The 19891-nt window shown below is 41.2% G+C and overlaps 1 protein-coding gene across 3 annotated transcripts in view; it reads left to right on the plus strand.

Moving 5' to 3' along the window:
• LOC119744720 (rho-related protein racA-like) overlaps window positions 1-19891 on the plus strand; it is a 38647-nt gene extending 18756 nt beyond the window's left edge. Inside the window, exons 1-14 of one of the 3 annotated variants that reach the window (XM_038220796.1) lie at window positions 522-675; window positions 2482-2570; window positions 4580-4761; window positions 5588-5759; window positions 7054-7187; window positions 8644-8803; window positions 9443-9579; window positions 10169-10277; window positions 10797-10984; window positions 11594-11789; window positions 12035-12265; window positions 14052-14149; window positions 14662-14901; window positions 19448-19891. In XM_038220796.1, coding sequence (XP_038076724.1) covers window positions 2552-2570; window positions 4580-4761; window positions 5588-5759; window positions 7054-7187; window positions 8644-8803; window positions 9443-9579; window positions 10169-10277; window positions 10797-10984; window positions 11594-11789; window positions 12035-12265; window positions 14052-14149; window positions 14662-14901; window positions 19448-19651 — 2070 coding nt within the window. In that variant the 5' untranslated portion in view covers window positions 522-675; window positions 2482-2551 and the 3' untranslated portion in view covers window positions 19652-19891. Of the gene's footprint in view, window positions 1-521; window positions 676-2481; window positions 2571-4579; window positions 4762-5587; window positions 5760-7053; window positions 7188-8643; window positions 8804-9442; window positions 9580-10168; window positions 10278-10796; window positions 10985-11593; window positions 11790-12034; window positions 12266-14051; window positions 14150-14661; window positions 14902-19447 lie in introns of those variants that run through there. The other 2 variants (XM_038220798.1, XM_038220797.1) reach the window with 2 other exon arrangements.

Here is a 19891-nt window from a genome sequence, read left to right on the forward strand (position 1 = left end):
CTTAACTTCTGGCAATATAAAGAAATATACAAAAGTCCAGAATGTTGCATAAAATGACTGGCATAAAAGATTCAGGCATTAAACGATTCAGGCATAAAAAAGTTAAATAACACACAAGGGAGTTACTCACCACTTTGGATGATCTACGTCCATGCTAGGCTTTCGATGGCAAATCGATGAAGAAACAGCAGCAGAAGCGACGCTGCTGACAGCCGGGAGACCCGCACCCAAAATTGTTATTAGCGAGAGTGTAAGTGCTCGCAGAAAATCATGGTCTGGATGCAACGAGGTGTTGGATCGAAATCAACGTTCTTTTGGACCTAGCCCTCGGGAAAACTATACGAAACGCCCGGAATGCCAGCTATCTAACTTAAACAAGGCGCGGGAATGTAAAACTCGCCTGCTCGCTTCGCCCTATAGTCACAAGTAGCGGGCAAAATTCTTGTGGCGCGCGCGGTGTGCTAAAAAAGTTTAGTTGGCCGCAAGAGGGCGCTAGGTAACAAGCATGATCGCAATACATGCAATAAATGGCTGCTGTCTGCTGACATGTGAAATGACAAACACGACGAGAGTTTACAAAATAAGTCAAAAGTTATAAAATGAATGCTGGAGTAGGGAACCTGTCGGGTAAAAGTAAGCACTGAAACCCAACCAGGGCCCAATTTCATGGAATCGGTAAGCGTGGAATTCTGCGCTTACGGGGCGCCCTAAGCGCAGAATCTGTTTCATGGTCTCTGTAACTTGTCATGCTTGTTGTATTAAAGGGAATATACAACATTTGCAAACATCGAAAAATAAAACTACCAAGTTTTTGCGAAATACCTTAATAGGATGTTGGTAAATGACAGTATAAAGCATCCTGTAAAATTATGGCACCTGGTATACTGTCATTTTCAAGAAAAGTGGTATTTTTTGTATCAATTTCCAACGCTGATCGGCCGATCAGCGTTGGAAACAACTGGCTTTTTTTCAAATACTGGCCCCAATGGACCATTGCACTTGTTTGCAATCGATTACAAACCTATGAACGGGTACGAGCCAGCTAGACTGGTTCCCTGACCTTACAATTCCCCAATGTATGTAAACTGCTCTGTTTCTTCTTGTATGGAGTCAAGGAACCAGACTACAGGAAAATGATCGTTTTTCTTGGTTTTTATAGCATTTTCGAACCCAAAACCTCCAAAAAGTCAGTGTAACTATATTTGCTTTATATTTCCAACCCCCCAATTCCATCCATTTCTGAAAATTACAGCCAAAGCAAATGATGTATATTCCCTTTAAGCAGAGATTTTGTGCTTAAATTAGTTAGCGCAGAATTTCTGCGCGTAAGGCTGATAATGATATTTTCTGCTAAACAGTGGGAAAAGGGTCCTTCTCATTATACTTTTTTCCTCTTAATAAGAGGTAGCTAGTGCTACATCCATTTGAGGAATGAAGGGTGCCCCCTCCTCTTTTTTGTCTCCTTTTCGTTACTCATTTTCAAGTTTGCACACGACAAATGTGTAGCAGACGACTTCTAGACTTTGCCTATTTAAGCAGTTTATTTACTTTCACACACTTCTCACTTACGCATGCGCCGTGGTTATACAGTTCGTGCTAACCATAGCAAATAAATTTTGCGCCCGTGAAATGCGCTGACAGTAAGCATAATTTTTTGGCACAATTGCAGAATACCCCGCCACTCGATCTATCCACCTCGTAGCCCGGCTACGAGGTCACGGTTGATTGACCTCAATAAACATTCTCAGCGCTACTTGTATGTACTATGCGTCATGATCCATTGCACTCCCACTTTGTGACCGCGTAGCCGCCAACAGGGTAGTTGGTTTGGACTTACAATTTTTTCAGCAACTCCCATTTCATTTTGTGTTGCTTCGTTCTCAAGCATATTCAAGGGGACTCCCACTCCGTAGCCTCGTAGCCGCCAACAGGTTGGTTGGTTTGGACTTAGAATTTTTTTCAGCAACTCCCATTCATTTTGTGTTGCTTCGTTCTCAAATAATGGACCCCCACGCAGCATCCGCGTAGCTGGCAATGGACTTGAATTGTTTCTTTTGCAGTGATTCCAACCTCGTAGCCAGTGATTTTAGGGGTGTATTTCCGAGTGGCGGGGTATTCTGCAATTACTCCAATTTTTTTTGCTACCGTTAGCGCCGATTCCCTGCTTACGTTTACGGATTCCATGAAATTGGGCCCTGGTTACACAACACACTGGAGACTCCCTTCAATCAAAGATGGCGGCCCCTGTTTCCAAGATAAATTTTTGAGGGGACAAAATGAAAAGCTAGGCCTATATCTCCACTTCAAATGCAGCTTGGTTCGTTTCGAATTGTAAAGATCGCATAATTTTTTCTCCATGCGTTCCCATGACCTGCGGCTGAATTCACCAACTTTTAGAATTTAGGTCAATATGTGAAATTTCTGCAAGTAATAATTATAACCCCCAGAACATGTTTCTTTGTCATGTTTCTTTGTGAACAGGTTGAATTGCCATCATGATCTTGAAAGGCTGAGAGGAATATTGTCATTAGCATTTCCAACAAATGTCACAATGCCCAAACATGCCAAAGGTGAGTCTTAATTAGTATTGCACAGTTGAGTTCGTAATGCGGTTAATCAAAGATCAAGTAATATTCCATTGTTGAAAATTTATCAACATTTTTGTAGCTGCTTTTATACAATACATATCTCCATCGTCTGATCGGTGAGGTGTTGAATTGATCATCCTAACGCACTGCGCACCTGCACTAGATGTATATTGTGTCATTTCATGTATATTAATAATAATAATAATATTGATTTATGTAGCATTGTATCAACCTAACAGATGATCATGGCGCAGTACAATATTGTTATGAGGGTACAGTAGCTCATGGGGCCAATTAATGAAACATTCCAAATACCATCTCAGCTCCCCGGGGAGTATACAGTTCAATTATGTCATTTTGGTGCAATTGGCTAAATCAAACGCGTTACCATCTCTACCCTTGCAGAAACCCATTTACTCCACAGCTTGCCATTAGCTCAGTAAAAAGCTGATGGTGATTGCATTCATTAAAGCGAGTTTCGTTACTCCCAATAATTAAGCGATGACATTTATATACTATCTGAACTCACAAATCTGAACTCCCTCAAACCGACCCGACCCGACAAAAATTCAAGAAAAATGACCCGTGTCCGCTTTCGTGCCTGAACCTTCATATGCCGGTGTATCGTGAATATCCGACTCCATGAAATATGGACTCATTGGTAGTATTGTGCATGCATACGTACGATTATATGCTATTTTTAGGATCATATTATGGGAAAGTGACCTGTGACCAGGGTTTCAGTGATAGGGAAAAGGAGTCCGATTTTCATAGGAATCGGATTTTCATATGACAGGTATCCGGTTCATTAGTTAAAACGTCATACACACGCTCACCATTGATTACTTGCGCCCATTGGATTAACTTCCATTTCCATAGTACGCATGTTTGAATTGATATGACGTCACACTAACAAACCGGTAGTAACTGTACAACACTCACAACGTCACCTATGGGTGGACCTTCGTGTACGTATGTTATAGACCGTGAGTGATAGGCTGCGAACCATTTCAGTCATACCGGGCACAGTGACACTGCAATAAATATTCCACCGTGTGAATTTCTGAACTGTTTCAGGTATTTTGGGTTTATTTTGGTTTATTTATTTATTCATTTTCAAAATTGCTTAACCGACCTGACCTGACCCAAAATGATCCGACTGAAATGATTATTATTATTATTATTATTATTATTTATTCGACCAAAACAATACACAATGAACAAACACGGTATGAAAAACAAAAAATAAACAAAAATGTATAAAAGCTACGAAATACAAAATAAAACAAAATAAACACAAAAGACGACACTGTATAAGTGTAAGTGTAAGTGTAGGGGCCACAAAAACAACGCATAATATGAAATGAAAACATCCGAAGACAATATATAAAAAGACGATATGTGGGTCAGGGGTCACAAAAGTAAATTCAATTACTATTACCCACAGGTATGTAACCCCGCACATAATGTAACCCCGTAATGTAACCATCCTGTTATTGGCGCTTGCGCTGTTGGATGTGGCTGAAATAAAATAAAAAATAAAAATAAAAATATTGAAATGATGAACAAATAGCTAACCGACCCGGCCCAAAATTGGTTTCGGGTTGGGTTTGCACAACACTAACAACCTCCTGCTTTCTATAGTGTCGACATCTTACCACTCAACCACCGAGCTTGATTTATTCAGGTGTTGTAGAAAACAAATTATGCATGTTTGACATTCCTGCAGTGGAAAGAATAATTTTGTGAGGGACCAGATGGAATGTTCCATTCCACTCAGCAACATGTGCATGTATGGCTCAGAAACTGGAACATTCCATCTGACACCCCATGAAATTATTCTTACCATTACTTTACGAACATAAAGTCATTATTTGTGTACTAGCTTTTTCCCATTTGTCTTAACCAACAGAGAAGATAGTGAAGATCGCGTTGGTTGAGGATAGCAATGTTTCTCTTTTTTCCCTTGATATCTTACATGTAACCAACAGAGAAAAAAGTGAAGATTGTGTTGGTTGGGGATGGAAATGTCGGCAAGACCAGCCTGTGCCTCTCCTACACCATCGATCACTTCCCCTGGGGGTTAATCCCCACTGAATGTAGCCTATATTCATGCAACGCGGTAGTTGGAGGGAAGCCTTTTGCTCACAGTGTTATTGACACATCTAACCAGGTACGTTATCTCCTGGTTGCTTTGTTATTGGGACACATTGTAGTAGCAGAGGTTTTATTGAAATATCTGTGCTAATTATCACCCCTGTGCCCTGTTCTTGACCAAGGTGGTTCTGCATATTGAACCTATTAAAAATAAGTCAATCAATAATATTCATAAATACCTAAGACAGCTAGTTTACCCATTCCCATTGGCCAAGCACCCGTCACGGTCTTAAACGGACGATAAAGACAAGGCTGGCTGGTCTTAAACACTTTTTCCAGTGTCACATGAAATGTGGACTGCTATGAAATCCAGTGTCTTTTAACTTTTTATTGGTTGAACGTTCACAATCCTCACGTAGGCATGCGCAATACTACCAGTGAGTCAGTATTTCATAGTCATAAGTTCACAATGCACTCACCACAGCTGCATCTGTGCGTCGTCGCACATTACGCGTGACGCACATGCCAATCTCCATAAAAGGACTTATTTACATCTTACTCGCAAGCTGGACACTCCATTTTATAGGTAGAGGGGTGTTTCGAAAAAAAGGTAGTAAAATTGTTGAACAAAATTCTTTTTTTTATTTTGATTTTTTAATTGACTTGTTTTGACTTTTGTTGATGCCTTTCAACATTTCTTTCTATAACGTGTAAACATGACTGGGTACATGTACATGTATGTAAGTTGATACGGAGCAAATGGTTAACTCTTTCAGATGCGACTGGATGTGAATTGCACTTCAGTCCAACTTCCTGCCAGTTTGCCTTTCTCAGTTGATATTGGTTGAAATGATTTACAGATGCAGGGTATTTTGAAGAAGGTTTCACTGTTGTGTGTGCAGGGTGAACGCTATTATCAACTGAGGCCTCTGAACTATCCAGGAACGGACATCTTTATGATGCTTTTCTCTGTGGAGAACCGGTCTTCTCTTGAAAGCATAGAAGGAAGATGGCTACCAGAGATCCGCCATCACATGCCCGACACTCCAATTCTTCTTGTTGCAACAAAGATAGGCAAGTGATCATGCTAATCTGGCTTTTATTCGGAAAGCTAATCAGCTTAGTGTCAGCCTCTATGAACCAGTTAAACATGATCTGACAATGTTTATTTGCAGGGGCACGTGAAGGGTTGGGTAACTTTTCAACTTTGCTTGTCTTCCGAAACTTGCACCAGCCAGCAATGGAAATAGCATTTTGTTTGTCCACAGGCAAGACACTTTGCTCCAATATTGTTTCTCTCTACCCGTGGCAACCGAAACACTATATGAGTACCTGGGAATTTATTCCAATGGAATAATTTGATTTTAGTTATATCTTAAAAAACATGATAATATACTTAAAGGTTCTATGCAGACCTTTCTTGGAGAGTTGCTGTTTGATAATTTAAAATGTGCCTTGGTGATAGGGGTGATACAATGGTATAAAATGACATTAATTGGGATTAATCAGCGTAAATGTAATCGGCCCCCTCATTAACATGTTCAAACACTTGCGAATGGTGGCGCTGTTTGTGACGTACATTCGGTAACCCAAAAAAAGAAACAGCATTATAGTCTGGTACCTGACCATACGTCTAGACACCAAATAAGCCCCTAACAGTCCCGCAGGTCACGGCTTGCGTGAAGCATGCGATCCGTGTACGTACAGCAGATTGTTTTTCAGACATGGTGAGTGAAGACGACAGTTTGAGAAGCTCATACTCCACAGAATCGGACGAAATATCCTCAGTATCATCAGGTCCTACTTCGCAAGAAGATATTTCAAGTGACGATGTACATATTTGGTTCAAAATAATCCGGCTTGAAGTGGTCGCTGGTTCGCTGCATAAAGTTTGAGTTCGGTGTCGGGCCTGTCCACTTTGCCCTTGTCAGCCGGACTTTGGCAGTCCAAATTCGTCTAAATTTTGGGTCGGTTGGAAATGTTTGCATGCTCATGCCATCTTTATTGGTGTTGCCGCAACCTGCAGCAACACATCTGGCTGGCAATTTATTTTGGATTCAGAACAAATCGACTGACAACGACTTGAGTCGACTGACTGATTCTGCATGGATTGTACGCGTGGCACCATGCTGCACGGCCGGTCCGCCGGTTGAGGTGTCTCCGAATGTACTCACCATTATGCAAATTCTACATGTTAATAAGCTACCATTTTATGGGCTGGGCCGTTTCCCCAAAACACTTTATAATTTTTTTCTCATATTTATTACTCAAAACAAAAACTTTGATAAACTGGAAATCACACAATTAAATTCATTTAAACTAAAAAAAAAAAAATTACATTGGCCCTTTTAATAATACTTCTTTACAGATCTTCGCGGGAGTTCCCAACATGATTGTATCACATTTGAAGAGGGCTTCAACTTGGCACAGAAACATAACTTTGCATATACAGAGACCAGTGCAGTACTCAACACAAATGGAAAAGACCATGCGGAGCAACCTGTGAGTAGAACTTGCTTGGAATTCTGTTAAATACGAGTTAAAGATACAGTCCATCATTTGTAATTTGTGCATTTTGTTCGTTCAACAAAAGTGTTCAAAATCTAATGAAGGATACTGAACAACTAACCTGATGAAGTTTCAGCTCAGCTTCAGCTGTATATTCCGAGAAAAACAGCATTCTAGGATCTCAATTTCAAATAAAAAGTTGCTGAATCATGTTTTGAATTGTTTTGAATTGCAGCTATACGCGATGTCGCGCACTGATCCGATGAATTATAGCAACCGCGCGCGCATGTGCGTCGTGCCAATGCTTGCGCGCCCTTCGCCGAATAACAAAACAAACTACTAATTTAAATTTGAAAAGGCCTTCTTTTGTTGATTACTTCAAAATGACACCTTGCCAGAAAGAATAATTTCCCAGGGAGTTTGGTCCACTTACTATCTTTCAACCAAGTATGTTTTTCAACAATAATTACGCCAGTTACTTTTCGGATGTCTGCAAATGATGGACTATAGCTTTAAATGATAGACATAAGTTAAATGACAGACGAGATACATAGACACTCATGTGTTGCAGGTACAACTCTTGTTACCTAAAATTCTGATACATGTACCTCAAAGTCGGCTTATCTCAAAGTAGTACCCCATACCTCGAAATACCTGCAACGGTACTTTTGTTTACTTAGTTCACAGAAAACGCCGCCAAAACAGTAATGAAGAATTAAACAACATCACAAAAATGTTTTGCTCCAAATCTTGTTCGGTCAGTCCATAGCAAACGCTGCCAGAGCAGTCACAAAGAAGCGTAAACAACATCACAAAACTTTTTTCATGACTCATTTCTGCCCTCGTTTTTCACCTGCGGAAAAATCTTGCGTTTTTCTTCACCATCCTACGTCCGCTTGAGTTTATTTTCTTCAAATTATTAAAGTAGAGTTTGTTTTCAATCTGCGTGTCTTCATTTGTTTGAGTTTCTATCTCCTTGAGTACGTATTTTCGTCTGTTTTTCTACGTTGATTGTAATGGGAAAATCCGTCAAAAGGAACCGCCGGAACCGCCGGAACCGCGCAAGCCTACAATAAAGGGCTTTGGCACAGGAATTCTGCAACTGTACATTGTACTTCCAAGAGCTTAGATTAGGATGGAATACAAGTGTTGTGAGTACAGAACCTGCTTAATGAGGCATATGATGTGTGGACATATCAATCTAACTAGTACTACCCCTGAAAACCCTCCAAAGTCCTGATTGTTCTCTAAATAAAGTTCTACTGTTTTCTTTTCTTTTATGGAAATTTTGATCTTACTGTTCCTTTACTTCTTCATCTGGGTCTGCTTTGAAAGCCTGTAACAGTTGCTCGATATCAGTGTCAATTTGAAAAAGAATCACCAATTGGATGTGGTAGTGGTCATATAACAACATTTTTCAATCAAGGTGTCACATGTTGTCTATTTCCAGATTGGTTACTGTGGTCCTAACCATGAGGAAGTCGATGTCTTTCATCTGTATTTCTCTGTTCGGTGCAAGTCTTCCTTGGCGAATGTTGAATCTCGATGGATTCCAGAGATCCGCCATGCCATGCCTGACATTCCAATCCTTCTAGTTGCAACCAAGATAGGCAAGTGCACCGCAAAAAAACCCAGCTTACATTTAGGCTTGTAAGGTTTACATGCAAGGCACAAATCAGCTAAGAACGTGATACTAACCAGTAAAATGACATTGATAACAATAAGGTAATAAATGTGTGCTTGGCTGGTTTTAAACACTCTGTTTAAGACCGGTTGGAGTCTGGATACTGATAATTACTCGAGCCAAAAATACCTTTTTTGTAAAAAATAATCAACTTTTTCTGTCCAAAAGTCAAAACAAATGCTATTTTTAAAACACAAAACCCCCCTCTGGCTATGCAGTGGTGAGGACTTCTCGTAAACAACTCCTCGTATGGAGATTGGCGCGCCTGTTGCGCTTGCTGCATGATGTGGCGCAGAAGGTACTTCAAGCAACTGTGCTGGTGTAGTGTGAATTTAGGACTACACCATACTGACTCACTGGTACATGCCTGCGTGAGGCTGGACCAAGTCCACCAAAATCCATCACTGACCCTGCTTCACACAATGCTTCAGGACCAATTCCTCCAAGACCTTCAGGGTGGCATGGGTGGCATGTGTAAGTTGGTGAGAAATTTTGCCATAATCGTTTTTACAAGCAAGCAAAGCATTTTGTTGAAGTTTTTATTTTGTTATTTTTTGTTCTACAGATTATCCTTGGAGTGCCCATCGGAGACGCATTGTCTCATGTGATGAGGGCTTGAAGGTGGCCAAGAAACACAACGTGGGATACACTGAGATGACGGGGTTGCTGAACATGAACCTAAAGGATTGCTTTGAGAAGGCAGTGAGTACTCCGAGTCCTTGAAGATGAAATTTAAAAAAAAAATTGTTAAAATCCATACACAGTACAGTTTCTTGGCATTTTGGTGTATTTAGCTTGGTTTGCTGAGAATATTAATGCTGGTCACACTTTACTTATTTTCCCCCCTTGTTTAAGAACAGAGACTGCATACTGCATATTTAATAATTATAATAATTTCAGGGGCTAATCATCCTGACTCACAGCTGGGAAAGCTGAATTGTGAAGGACGCAGCTAAAACGTGGTCGAGCTGAAGGCATGTGAAGCCTTAGGCTGCCGCCATACGACCACTGAGCACAGCTAGAGATCGAAAGCGCTTATTTTTGCGGCAGGAGGGAATCCGGAGAATCAACGCCCCACTCTACTCGCATATGACCCGAACCGGGAATCGAACCCGGGCCACAGTGGTGATGAGAGGCGAGCACTTTACCAACCAGCCATCCATGCCACCCGCAATTGATTGTGCAGGAACAATGCATTTCTTTTATGGTACATCATAGGAATACAACTAGGGTTGTAGAGTCCAGATTGTCGTTTTACATTCAGTGATGAGGACTTCCTTCTCCTTGACAGGTTTACATCGCTGATGAGGCAAGCAAGCCACAGAAGAAGAAAGGTTTTGGGAGAAGGAAGCAGAAAGCCCGCCCACCTGAGCAACTCCCACCTGAGAAACCCCCACTAGGTGAGAACAGCAAGTAAGAAGACATGTAAGCCATGTCAACTTTTGACTTCCATTCAGCATTGCCTGAACTTTTGCTGTGGGCCTGTACAAATTCACCCTTGGTCCATTTCATTGGTGACATAACATTTTGCTATCGACATATGTCCTTCACTTGTTTTCAAAAATGTGATCTGTTAATTTTTATGTTTTGGATATCAGATAAAAGCTGAGAGTTTTTTCTTTCAAATGCTGGAAAATCATGAAAACAGTGCATAAGAAAAAATACACGAATCAGAAATAAACAAGAAATTAAGGGGAGCAGATGGTGTAGGGTCAAACTTTTCAAAGCGATTTTGAAATTCTGGAACCTGGACTACAAGGGCAATGAGAAAATGCAAGAAAGTGGGAAAAAAGAACATCTTTTATGTATAACTCTGGTTTGACTTGTCATCCAATATTCTCTGAAATGCTCCCTGCTGTGCTTGTCATATTTCATAATTAAATACATTTCTTTGTGTATATACGTCTTATTGTCTCAAGATGAAGCCCCACGGATTGAAATCCAGACATCAACAATTGCAGGGGACTTAGGCAAGGCGTTGGAGCAGCCATCTTACTCTGACGTCACTTTCATCGTTGAAGGGAAGAGCATCTTGGCTCACAAAGTGATGCTGTGTAGTGCATCCAACTTCTTCTGCGTTGTCTTTGGCCTGAAACCACCAGACCAGGTTTGCTGTGTTTCATCTTTGAACCCTTTTTTGTTAGAAACCTTTCTTAAATCCTCCAAAATCTACCTCTGTATATGAACACAATGGCACAGTATCTTTGCAAATACTGCCATAATAAACCCCCCCCCCCATTTGATTATTACAAATCTGGATGATTTCAAAATATGGCGAAATTCAGACCAAATATTTGCCCACAGTTCCAATGACTACAGTTCATATTTTGCATAACAAATTTCAAATTTACAAGACCACCATGTACATTTCTGTAAAACTCAATGAATATGGGCTCCAATGCAGGAAGAAGAGAGAGCGCTTTTTTACCACTTTTGAGAGCCCCATGGATGAGACAAACTGCCTTCGGGTACTGGTTAGAGCGCGTCTCACGTGAAGTAGACACGACTTATTTCATTCTGAATTTGCACAATATACCGTCTTCGCATGAGTGTTAGGCGTCCAAATGTCTCTCCCAGTGGTCTCCCCCGACTCTCCCTGTCTTGCCGTTGATGGGGTACTTGTTTTACATAGCTCATACAAATGTTTTATAGCTCACAAAATGAAGGTTTTGATTATATTTTTGAATAGCATGTCGTTTGTTGCCTTTCTTGTAAGGATACAGGAAGCGGCTCCAAAGTGTGGAACTTTACCTGGGAGGACATTAACGAGGGCAAGATCGCCGGTCTAGCTGGTATCCTTGATGTAGTGACCTCAGACGGTAGCTCATGTGACAAACCTAAGAGCCAGGTTACAATCAGTGAAGACATCTCTTACAAGACCTTCCGCCATGTCTTGGAATTTCTCTACACAGGTAATGGCAAGACTCTTACTGTTAACTGTCTGTTGCATGTTTGCCACTTCATGAAATTGGGCCCAATTTGAGAACATCACAGATCGGAAACACCATGGGAATTGTTCCAAATGAAAACACTGTACGTTTCTTATTTGAACCTGCCGTTTCCGCAAGAGAACATTTCAAACATTCCAAAGATTAAAAAACTCCCATACCAATAAGAATTTCTCCCCTCCTGTTTTAACCCCCTTGCTGATATGAAGATCTACCCAACATCCCAGAGGGAGCAAGTGCAGAGGACATAGTGGCTTTACAGATGGCATCCAGCACATTCTGTTTGCCTATGCTTGATAGCGTCATCAAGAACTTACGGAATGTAGCGGAGTTTCTGAATCCCAGCATCGGGACTTTCCTGAATGACCAGACAGGACAGAGAGCCAAGCGGTTGTTCCTCAACAATCAGGAATTGTCCGATATCAGATTCAAAGTCGAAGGTACATTATCATGATTGTATGATTCTTTTCCTAGTCCCTTTTTCCCTTGCCATTTCCATGTCTTAAACAAACATGTAAAAGTTTACAAAGTAAAACTAATTGCCAGCCGGCAGAGGGAGTGGTTGAGCCGTGCAGTGTAGCCCCTTCTGGTCGGCCAGGGAGACTCGTTGCCGGGCGGCGCCAACTCAGTAGGGTTTTTTTAGATAAAGCAACTTGTTGTGTTATGAGCTAAAAGAAGAGAGCCGGTTGAGTAAAAAGTGTGAGGAAATAAACGTCCCAGAGCCTTGAGAACCTGCGAATTGCGTCTGTGATTCCCCTGTCTTGTGTGTAAGGACCCAGGATTCGGTCGATGCTTTATTGGTGGCAGCCTCGCCACGTTTGACGAAGGAAAAACAGGTAAATCTTTTGAGTGTTTTTCACCATGAATACACCAGGTCGAGTCAGTCTGGTGTCCAACTCACCACACGGCGGGGACGCAGGCTGGATCAAGGTCTCGCAAACTGTAGGCCAACCTAGTGAGATGTCAAGCAAAACGTTCATCACGGTGGACGAATTAGAGTCCTTTTTCGCTCATAGTCAATGGAGTTTTGCCCAGGAAAGGGGAGCGGTTGCTTGGTCTCTGGGGTCTGAATCTCTCCTGGGGAAAAATGTGGAGGGTAATAAAGTGGGTATAGTAGGCCAGAGCGGGCGTCAGTCACATACCATGCATTGTCCGCACCGACACCACGCATGCGCAGTCCCCCCGGGAGCCCCCCCCCCCCCCCATGCTGTAGATGGCGGCGCAACAGACGTTTCGTTCCATTCGGAACGCTGCCGAGTCTCCCCTGCCGATGCGGTTGGTGCGGGGTTTCGTCTGGGGACATGCCACAATTTTCCCGCCAGTACACCTTATGCCAGGCCCCTTGGGGAACAGCCCCGTGCCATAGTCAGAGGTGCAATGGATGCTCCATTCCTTTCGGAACGCTGCTCAGTTGCGCCAATCAGTGAGACAGGTGCAGAGCTTTGACCCGAGACACACCACATATTTAACACCAACACAAGTGTCGGGGCCCACGAGATGCTACCCCCTGATGTGAGAGGAAATGCAATGGGGGCCGCCTCCCTCACGGGGCGCCCCCAAGCTGAATTTGCCCATGCACCGGGGGCAGGAAACCATCCGATTACACCCCAGTCTACGCACCCTGGAATACCGGGAGTCGATCTCCCTCGGAACGACCCTTGTTTGAGTGCCTCAGTGTGGTAAGCCCCAGTCTCCAGTCAGAGTGGGTCAACACTGCATGGGTTGTTGATACGGAGTCGACGCAACTGCTCCGCACGGGAGTCAATAGAGCAGAGCCGTTGCCCCCCCGTAACTATTGATACATTCAAAGTTCTCAATGAAGGACCCTGAAGCAGTCTAGGTCTCCCCCAACTCTCATTTTCTGGCCGTTGAAGGGTTACTTGTGCACAGAGCCCATACTGCCCAGAACTAGTCAATACCTTTTTATATACCCAACACGATATGTGGCAGAGGAGTAACACCCCCCCCCCCCTCCTCATCCCTATACCATATACACACCCTAGACTATTATTACCTAGCATACCCCCATCACAAAAGAATTCCTGAGATTCTGGTTCCCTCTGTCACATATATTGCTACGTATACCTTTTTAATACAATGTTAATCAAGTACTAATTTACATGTATGTGTTTGTATCTTTCAAATTACGTGTGATGTCATTTACCACAAGATACATGTATGACAACTTCACTCAAGGAAATGACTGGGGTTTTTGTCTTCACACAGACCAGACATTCTTTGTGCACAAGATATTGCTTACATCCCGCTGCGAAATAATGGCCCGAATGTTTAGTGGCGTCTTCACAGAAAGCAACAAAGAAGAGGTGATATTTTTTTGTGCTTCTTGAACAAGATTAAGATTCTAATTGAGGGGGAAGGCTGAACTATCACTTTAGCCCTTATTTTATTTTTTCTTTCTTTCGTTAGCAACAGTTCCTAAAGTAAGGCTGCATGTAAAATTCCCTTGACAAATTATACAAAATTTCTTAACAATTTCCAGTTCACTTTGCACATTTTACTTTAAATACAGTCGACTCTCGTTAGTACAAACTCTGTTAATACAAAATTCTGGTTATAACAAACATAAAGCCTTGGTCCCGACTGTGCATTTATGTGCGCAATGAATGGGACTGATGTTCCTCTTAATACAAAATTCTGATATGACAAACAATTTGGCTAGGTCCGAACGAGTTTGTTATAACGAGACTCGACTGTATTGTTTTTATAAATGAATAACATGATGATACCTTTTTGCAGATAATAATGACTGTGTTTGTTAAAAATTTAGGGGGAAAAAAAATTGAAAGTGAATGTAATTCATTGTTATTATATGTAGATCAGAATAGAAGACGTGAGTACGGAGTGTTTCCTAGCCCTCTTGGAGTACCTGTATACTGACCACGCCCCTATAGAGGAGGGAGATGCCGTGGGCATCATGGTAGCTGCCGATCGGTACGGCCAAGAACGACTGAAGAATCTCTGTGAGTTGTACATCACCAAGGGTGTGGATGTAGCTGTGGCAAACAGCATAGCAGAGGCACATGTGGATGTCATTGGACTGCTGCACACTGCTCAGGTATGTGGTCTGTCCTGCTAAATAATTATTTGAACTGTCTGATATATCATCACTCTGATTGTTTTGTAGCAGTGTTGGAGGTCTCAAGGCCGGCCTTAGCCTTAAGTCAAGGCACGCGTGTCTACCTGGACGCGTGGTGCCCTATCAGATTCTGGCACGAAAAAAAGACCAGTCGAGTGGCAAAGCCACGAGCGCCTTTACCATGTCCTTGGAGCTAATCATTATTCATTTTTATGCCCCGCGGCGAAGCCGAAGGGGCATACTGTTTCCGCCTTGTCCTTCCGTGGGTGGGTGGGTGGGTGGGTGGGTGGGTGGGTGGGTGGGTGTGTGTGTGTGTGTCCGGACAAATCTTGTCAGCGCGATAACTTGAGAAATACTTAACATATGAACTTCAAATGTGGTTTGTGGATTGTCCTTGGTAATCCTAAGAAGCCTTTTGCATTTGGGGCCGAAAGGTCAAGGGTCAAGGTCACAGTGGCTGAAACAATAGAAATTTTGTCAGCGCGATAACTTGAGAAATACTTAACATATGAACTTCAAATTTGGTTTGTGGATTGTCCTTGGTAATCCTAAGAAGCCTTTTGCATTTGGGGCCGAAAGGTCAAGGGTCAAGGTCACAGTGGCTGAAACAATAGAAATTTTGTCAGCGCGATAACTTGAGAAATACTTTACATATGAACTTCAAATTTGGTTTGTGGATTGTCCTTGGTAATCCTAAGAAGCCTTTTGCATTTGGGGCCGAAAGGTCAAGGGTCAAGGTCACAGTGGCTGAAACAATAGAAATTTTGTCAGCGTGATAACTTGAGATATACTTTACATATGAACTTCAAATTTGGTTTGTGGATTGTCCTTGGCAATCCTACCCCTACGAAATACTCTTATAAGAATCTTATAAGAATCTTATAAGAATCTTATAAGAATCTTATAAGAATGTTGTGAGAATCTTATAAGAATCCAAGAAACTTCTTATAAGAATCTTTTAAGAATCTTATAAGAATCTTATAAGATTCTTATAAGTATTTTATATGCAAATTAGTAAGATCTTATAAGATTCTTATAAGATTCTTATAAGATTCTTATAAGATTCTTATAAGAATCCCGGCGCGGCCTACAAAATACTCTTATAAGAATCTTATAAGAATCTTGCCAGAATCTTATAACAATCTTATAAGAATAGTCACAGAATCTTATAAAAAAATCTTAACAAAATTTTTAAAATCTTACAAGATTGTTAAACATCTTATAAAATTTTAAAAGTATTGTTAAACTTTTCTTAGAAACCTACATCATAAATAGACATGCTCGTTACTAAACATCTATGAAAACCCATGACTAACAAAAGGATCTTGTGTTTGCTGATGAAATAAATATTTAAATAAATGACACCTCAACAAATAATGGATGCCAGGACAGAAAAAGTAGGTTAAAAGAGTTAATTTTATACTTACAGTTTGTTTCAGGACAAATATAATTTACAGCTTGCAGAAGAAAAGTTGGAATACAATATTTCTTTTCGTTTAGTTTTACCAGGTGTTCAGTAAAAGTGATCAGAACCAGTCATGTGATGTGTAAAATATTCCAAAAAAGGTGCTTTAACATCTTCCAAAATGCTGAATCTTGTATATGTCAGTTCGTTTCTGCATTCAGTATGGGATGTTGAACAATAGAGGACAATAATTTACAATCGTGTACAACACATGTGGGAGCTATATAGTTCTCCCTGAAAAGTCAAGAGTACAAACGAAGCATGGTGTATGTGCCATCAAGGCAATCTTGAAGCTCCTTCTTCATGGTCCAGGTTTCACTAGCTCCATAGAGAAGAATGCTCTCCACACAGGCTCTGAAGAAGGCAAGCTTTGTTGATTGTGCTATACTTGGTCGTCAGATGTTATGAAGCTTGTACCTTACATGCACTCCAAACTATTCCTTTGCGAGTGAAGTCCTTCTTACTGTCGGCAACATAGGACCCAAGGTACCTGAAATCACAGTTAGGTGCAGTCACTGGTGTATATTGGGTAGTGGCTCTCATCCTCATAGATGGCATGTACTCGGTCTAATTCTTTGCGTTAAGAAACATGCAGACCTTGGCTGCAGCATTCTTGAGAGATGTTAACAGGTCTTGAGCATCACAGTTGATCACCCGTGAGGGCCAGATCGTCCGCGTAGTCAAGATCAGTGAGATGCAGGCTTTGATGACGCCTTGATTTCTTCTGCTTGATGATAGACCTTTGTCATGGATGTAATCCAGACTTAAGGATGTAGTCCACCACAATCATGTAATTGCAATTTTGCTCTATCTGAAATGGAAAACAGAATACTTAAAATTAATTAATATATATACAAATGTAATGTAAAAACAAAGTTTGAATTTTTTTTAGAGTATTAGCTTTTGACCAGAAGTTAATTAATACACTGAGCATTAAGCGTCATTAAGTTGTACTATTTTTTCAATTCCCTTTCCATGCTTAAGTTAATTTGTCATTTGAAAGACACATGATTCATGTAAATGCAGTCTGAGCAGTACAGTTATATTAACACATAGGGCCTAAAGAATTAAATAGGGGCCTAGTGTCCTTAAATTGTATACATGCCCATGCATGTACATGTACATGAAGACTTACCAGTTGCAGTGCACAACATCATGCAAACAGCTTGAGAGTGTTGACTCACAATTCTTGCCAGCAATCCAGATACTTCCATCCAGATATTGGTCCAGCACACATGTATTTTGGATGTAATGTACAGGTGAAGTGTGTACATGAACAATAAATGTATGTCCAAAGGCCATGTCAGGGAATATATCCACAATTTTGACCAAGTTTTAGACAGTTTTTGTCCTCAATGCATTAGCCAGTACATGTGTACTCAGCACTGCTGCACTTAATACTGACTGCAGTTTTCAAATTTCCCACACTGACTGTTTATCTCTGGAATGCAAGGTCACTGTGTCATGTGACCTACTTGTGGCCCATGAGCAGCCAGCTTATGTAACATAATACTTCCTGACAAAGTTTCTTATAGAGACCCCCTACCAAGTTCTTACTCAAAGGGTTTCTTATAAGAATTCCTTAACATTCTGACTCAAACTTTGGTCTCTTATAAGAATTCCTCAACAACAATAAGAAGTTATCAGAAGAAATTCTGACTTGAAAATATGTTATAAGAATCTTACCATATTCTTACTCACTTGTAAGAATCTTGTAAGAATCTTATAAGATTCTTACTCATTTACAAGAATCTTATAAGATTCTTATAAGAATCTTATAAGATTATCTTATAAGATTATCTTATAAGATTATCTTATAAGATTCTTATAAGAATCTTATAAGATCTTATAAGTTGAAATCGTACGGGTAAGAAGCCTTTTGCATTTGGGGCCAAAAGGTCAAGGGTCAAGGTCACAGTGGCAAAAACAAAAGAAATTTTGTCAGCGTGATAACTTGAGATATACTTTACATATGAACTTCAAACTTGGTTTGTGGATTGTCCTTGGCAATCCTAAGGAGCCTATCGCATTTGGGGTCGAAATGGTCAAGGGTCACGGTCACAGTGGCTAAAACAACAGAAATCTTGTATTTATTCTGAGATCATAGGGATTAGGGATTAATTCATATAAAACCTACAGAAGACACTAATGCTGTCAATGAACGTTCCATTTGACCAAGGTACATGTAAGTTGATATGTTAGAGTGGTGTTATGTCATGGAAACAGTCACGGTTGCGGGGCATTTGTGTTTGTAAACACACCTGACTTGTTATAAGTAAAATGAATCATGCATGCATGCATGCTGATATATATGAACCAATCACCACCAACAAGCCATTTTTGAGGTGATGACGCGCGCGCGTGCCCTCGAGCGCGCGTGCCACACGCGTTCTAATAAAACAAGACGTGCACACATTCACAACATGTCATGCATTATGCATGAAAATTTGTCTACCAAATCGATAGACAAATGTAAAGAAAAACATAAGCGCTCTCCATGAGATGGTAAAGGCCCTCGCGACCTCGCCGCTCATGCTAGTCTTTTTACGTGCCAGCATCCTGGGTGTGTCGCGTGTCCGGATAAGCGCGTGGGACTTGACTAAAGGCGAGGCGGGCCTTGGCCTCGAGGCCAATTGTCATGGCCTCGGCCTTGCCTCTGAGGCAAGGCCCCGGAGCCTTACGGACTCGATGAATTCGGTCGAGGCTGGCTCGAGGCAGCGCACTTTGACCAATTTTCCTATTTTCCAATGTGTTTTCTATTTCAATTAATTTTTTACCGTGTCAAACTTTCGAGAAGCTACCACAGTGGGTTCCATGAAACGAAGTAAATTTTAAATGGAACTTGACAAAATATTGTTGAATTTTTCTGGGAATTAAAGCCCAGTAGAAGACATAAGCCAATCGATGAAATGCAAAAAGGACTTTCATTTTCATGAATGAAACAAAATACAAAACAACTTGATTTTAAGTGGAAAGATGGTAAAGTATCTCTATTTACTTTACAAGTTCTGTTGTGTTACAAATAACACACTGACGTTATCATGGTTCATTGTTTGACAGATGTACAATGCAACCCAGCTGGCCACATGGTGTCTTCATTTCATCTCAAGTAACTTCATGGCCTTCAAGCAGCGGGCGGAGTTTAAGACGCTGGAGGGGGAGAACCTGAAGTATATCAGCGAGAACCGCTGGCCTCCCGTCAACTACCTAGAAGAACTGGAGAAATACAACGCCAATTGCGGGCAGAAGGAAGAGAAGAGTTAAACAGTTCAGGAGAAAAAAGATCTATGCAAAACCTGTTTTGGTGCTATTTTGGCAATTTATTTTTATTTTTTATTGAATGGGGGCGCTATTACAAATTAGCCACTTTTGGGAAACAAGCAATTTGTGAGCCCAGAATATGCAGCTGACAGGACACCTGAGCTAGGTCTTGGTTCATCTTTACTTTGCAGGAGTACCTGCATTGTACTCTCATTGTCAACAGGGGCGGATCCAGGAATTTTC

The sequence above is a fragment of the Patiria miniata genome, unplaced genomic scaffold, assembly GCF_015706575.1.
Source record: "Patiria miniata isolate m_02_andy unplaced genomic scaffold, ASM1570657v1 HiC_scaffold_7, whole genome shotgun sequence".
Lineage (NCBI taxonomy): Eukaryota > Metazoa > Echinodermata > Asteroidea > Valvatida > Asterinidae > Patiria > Patiria miniata.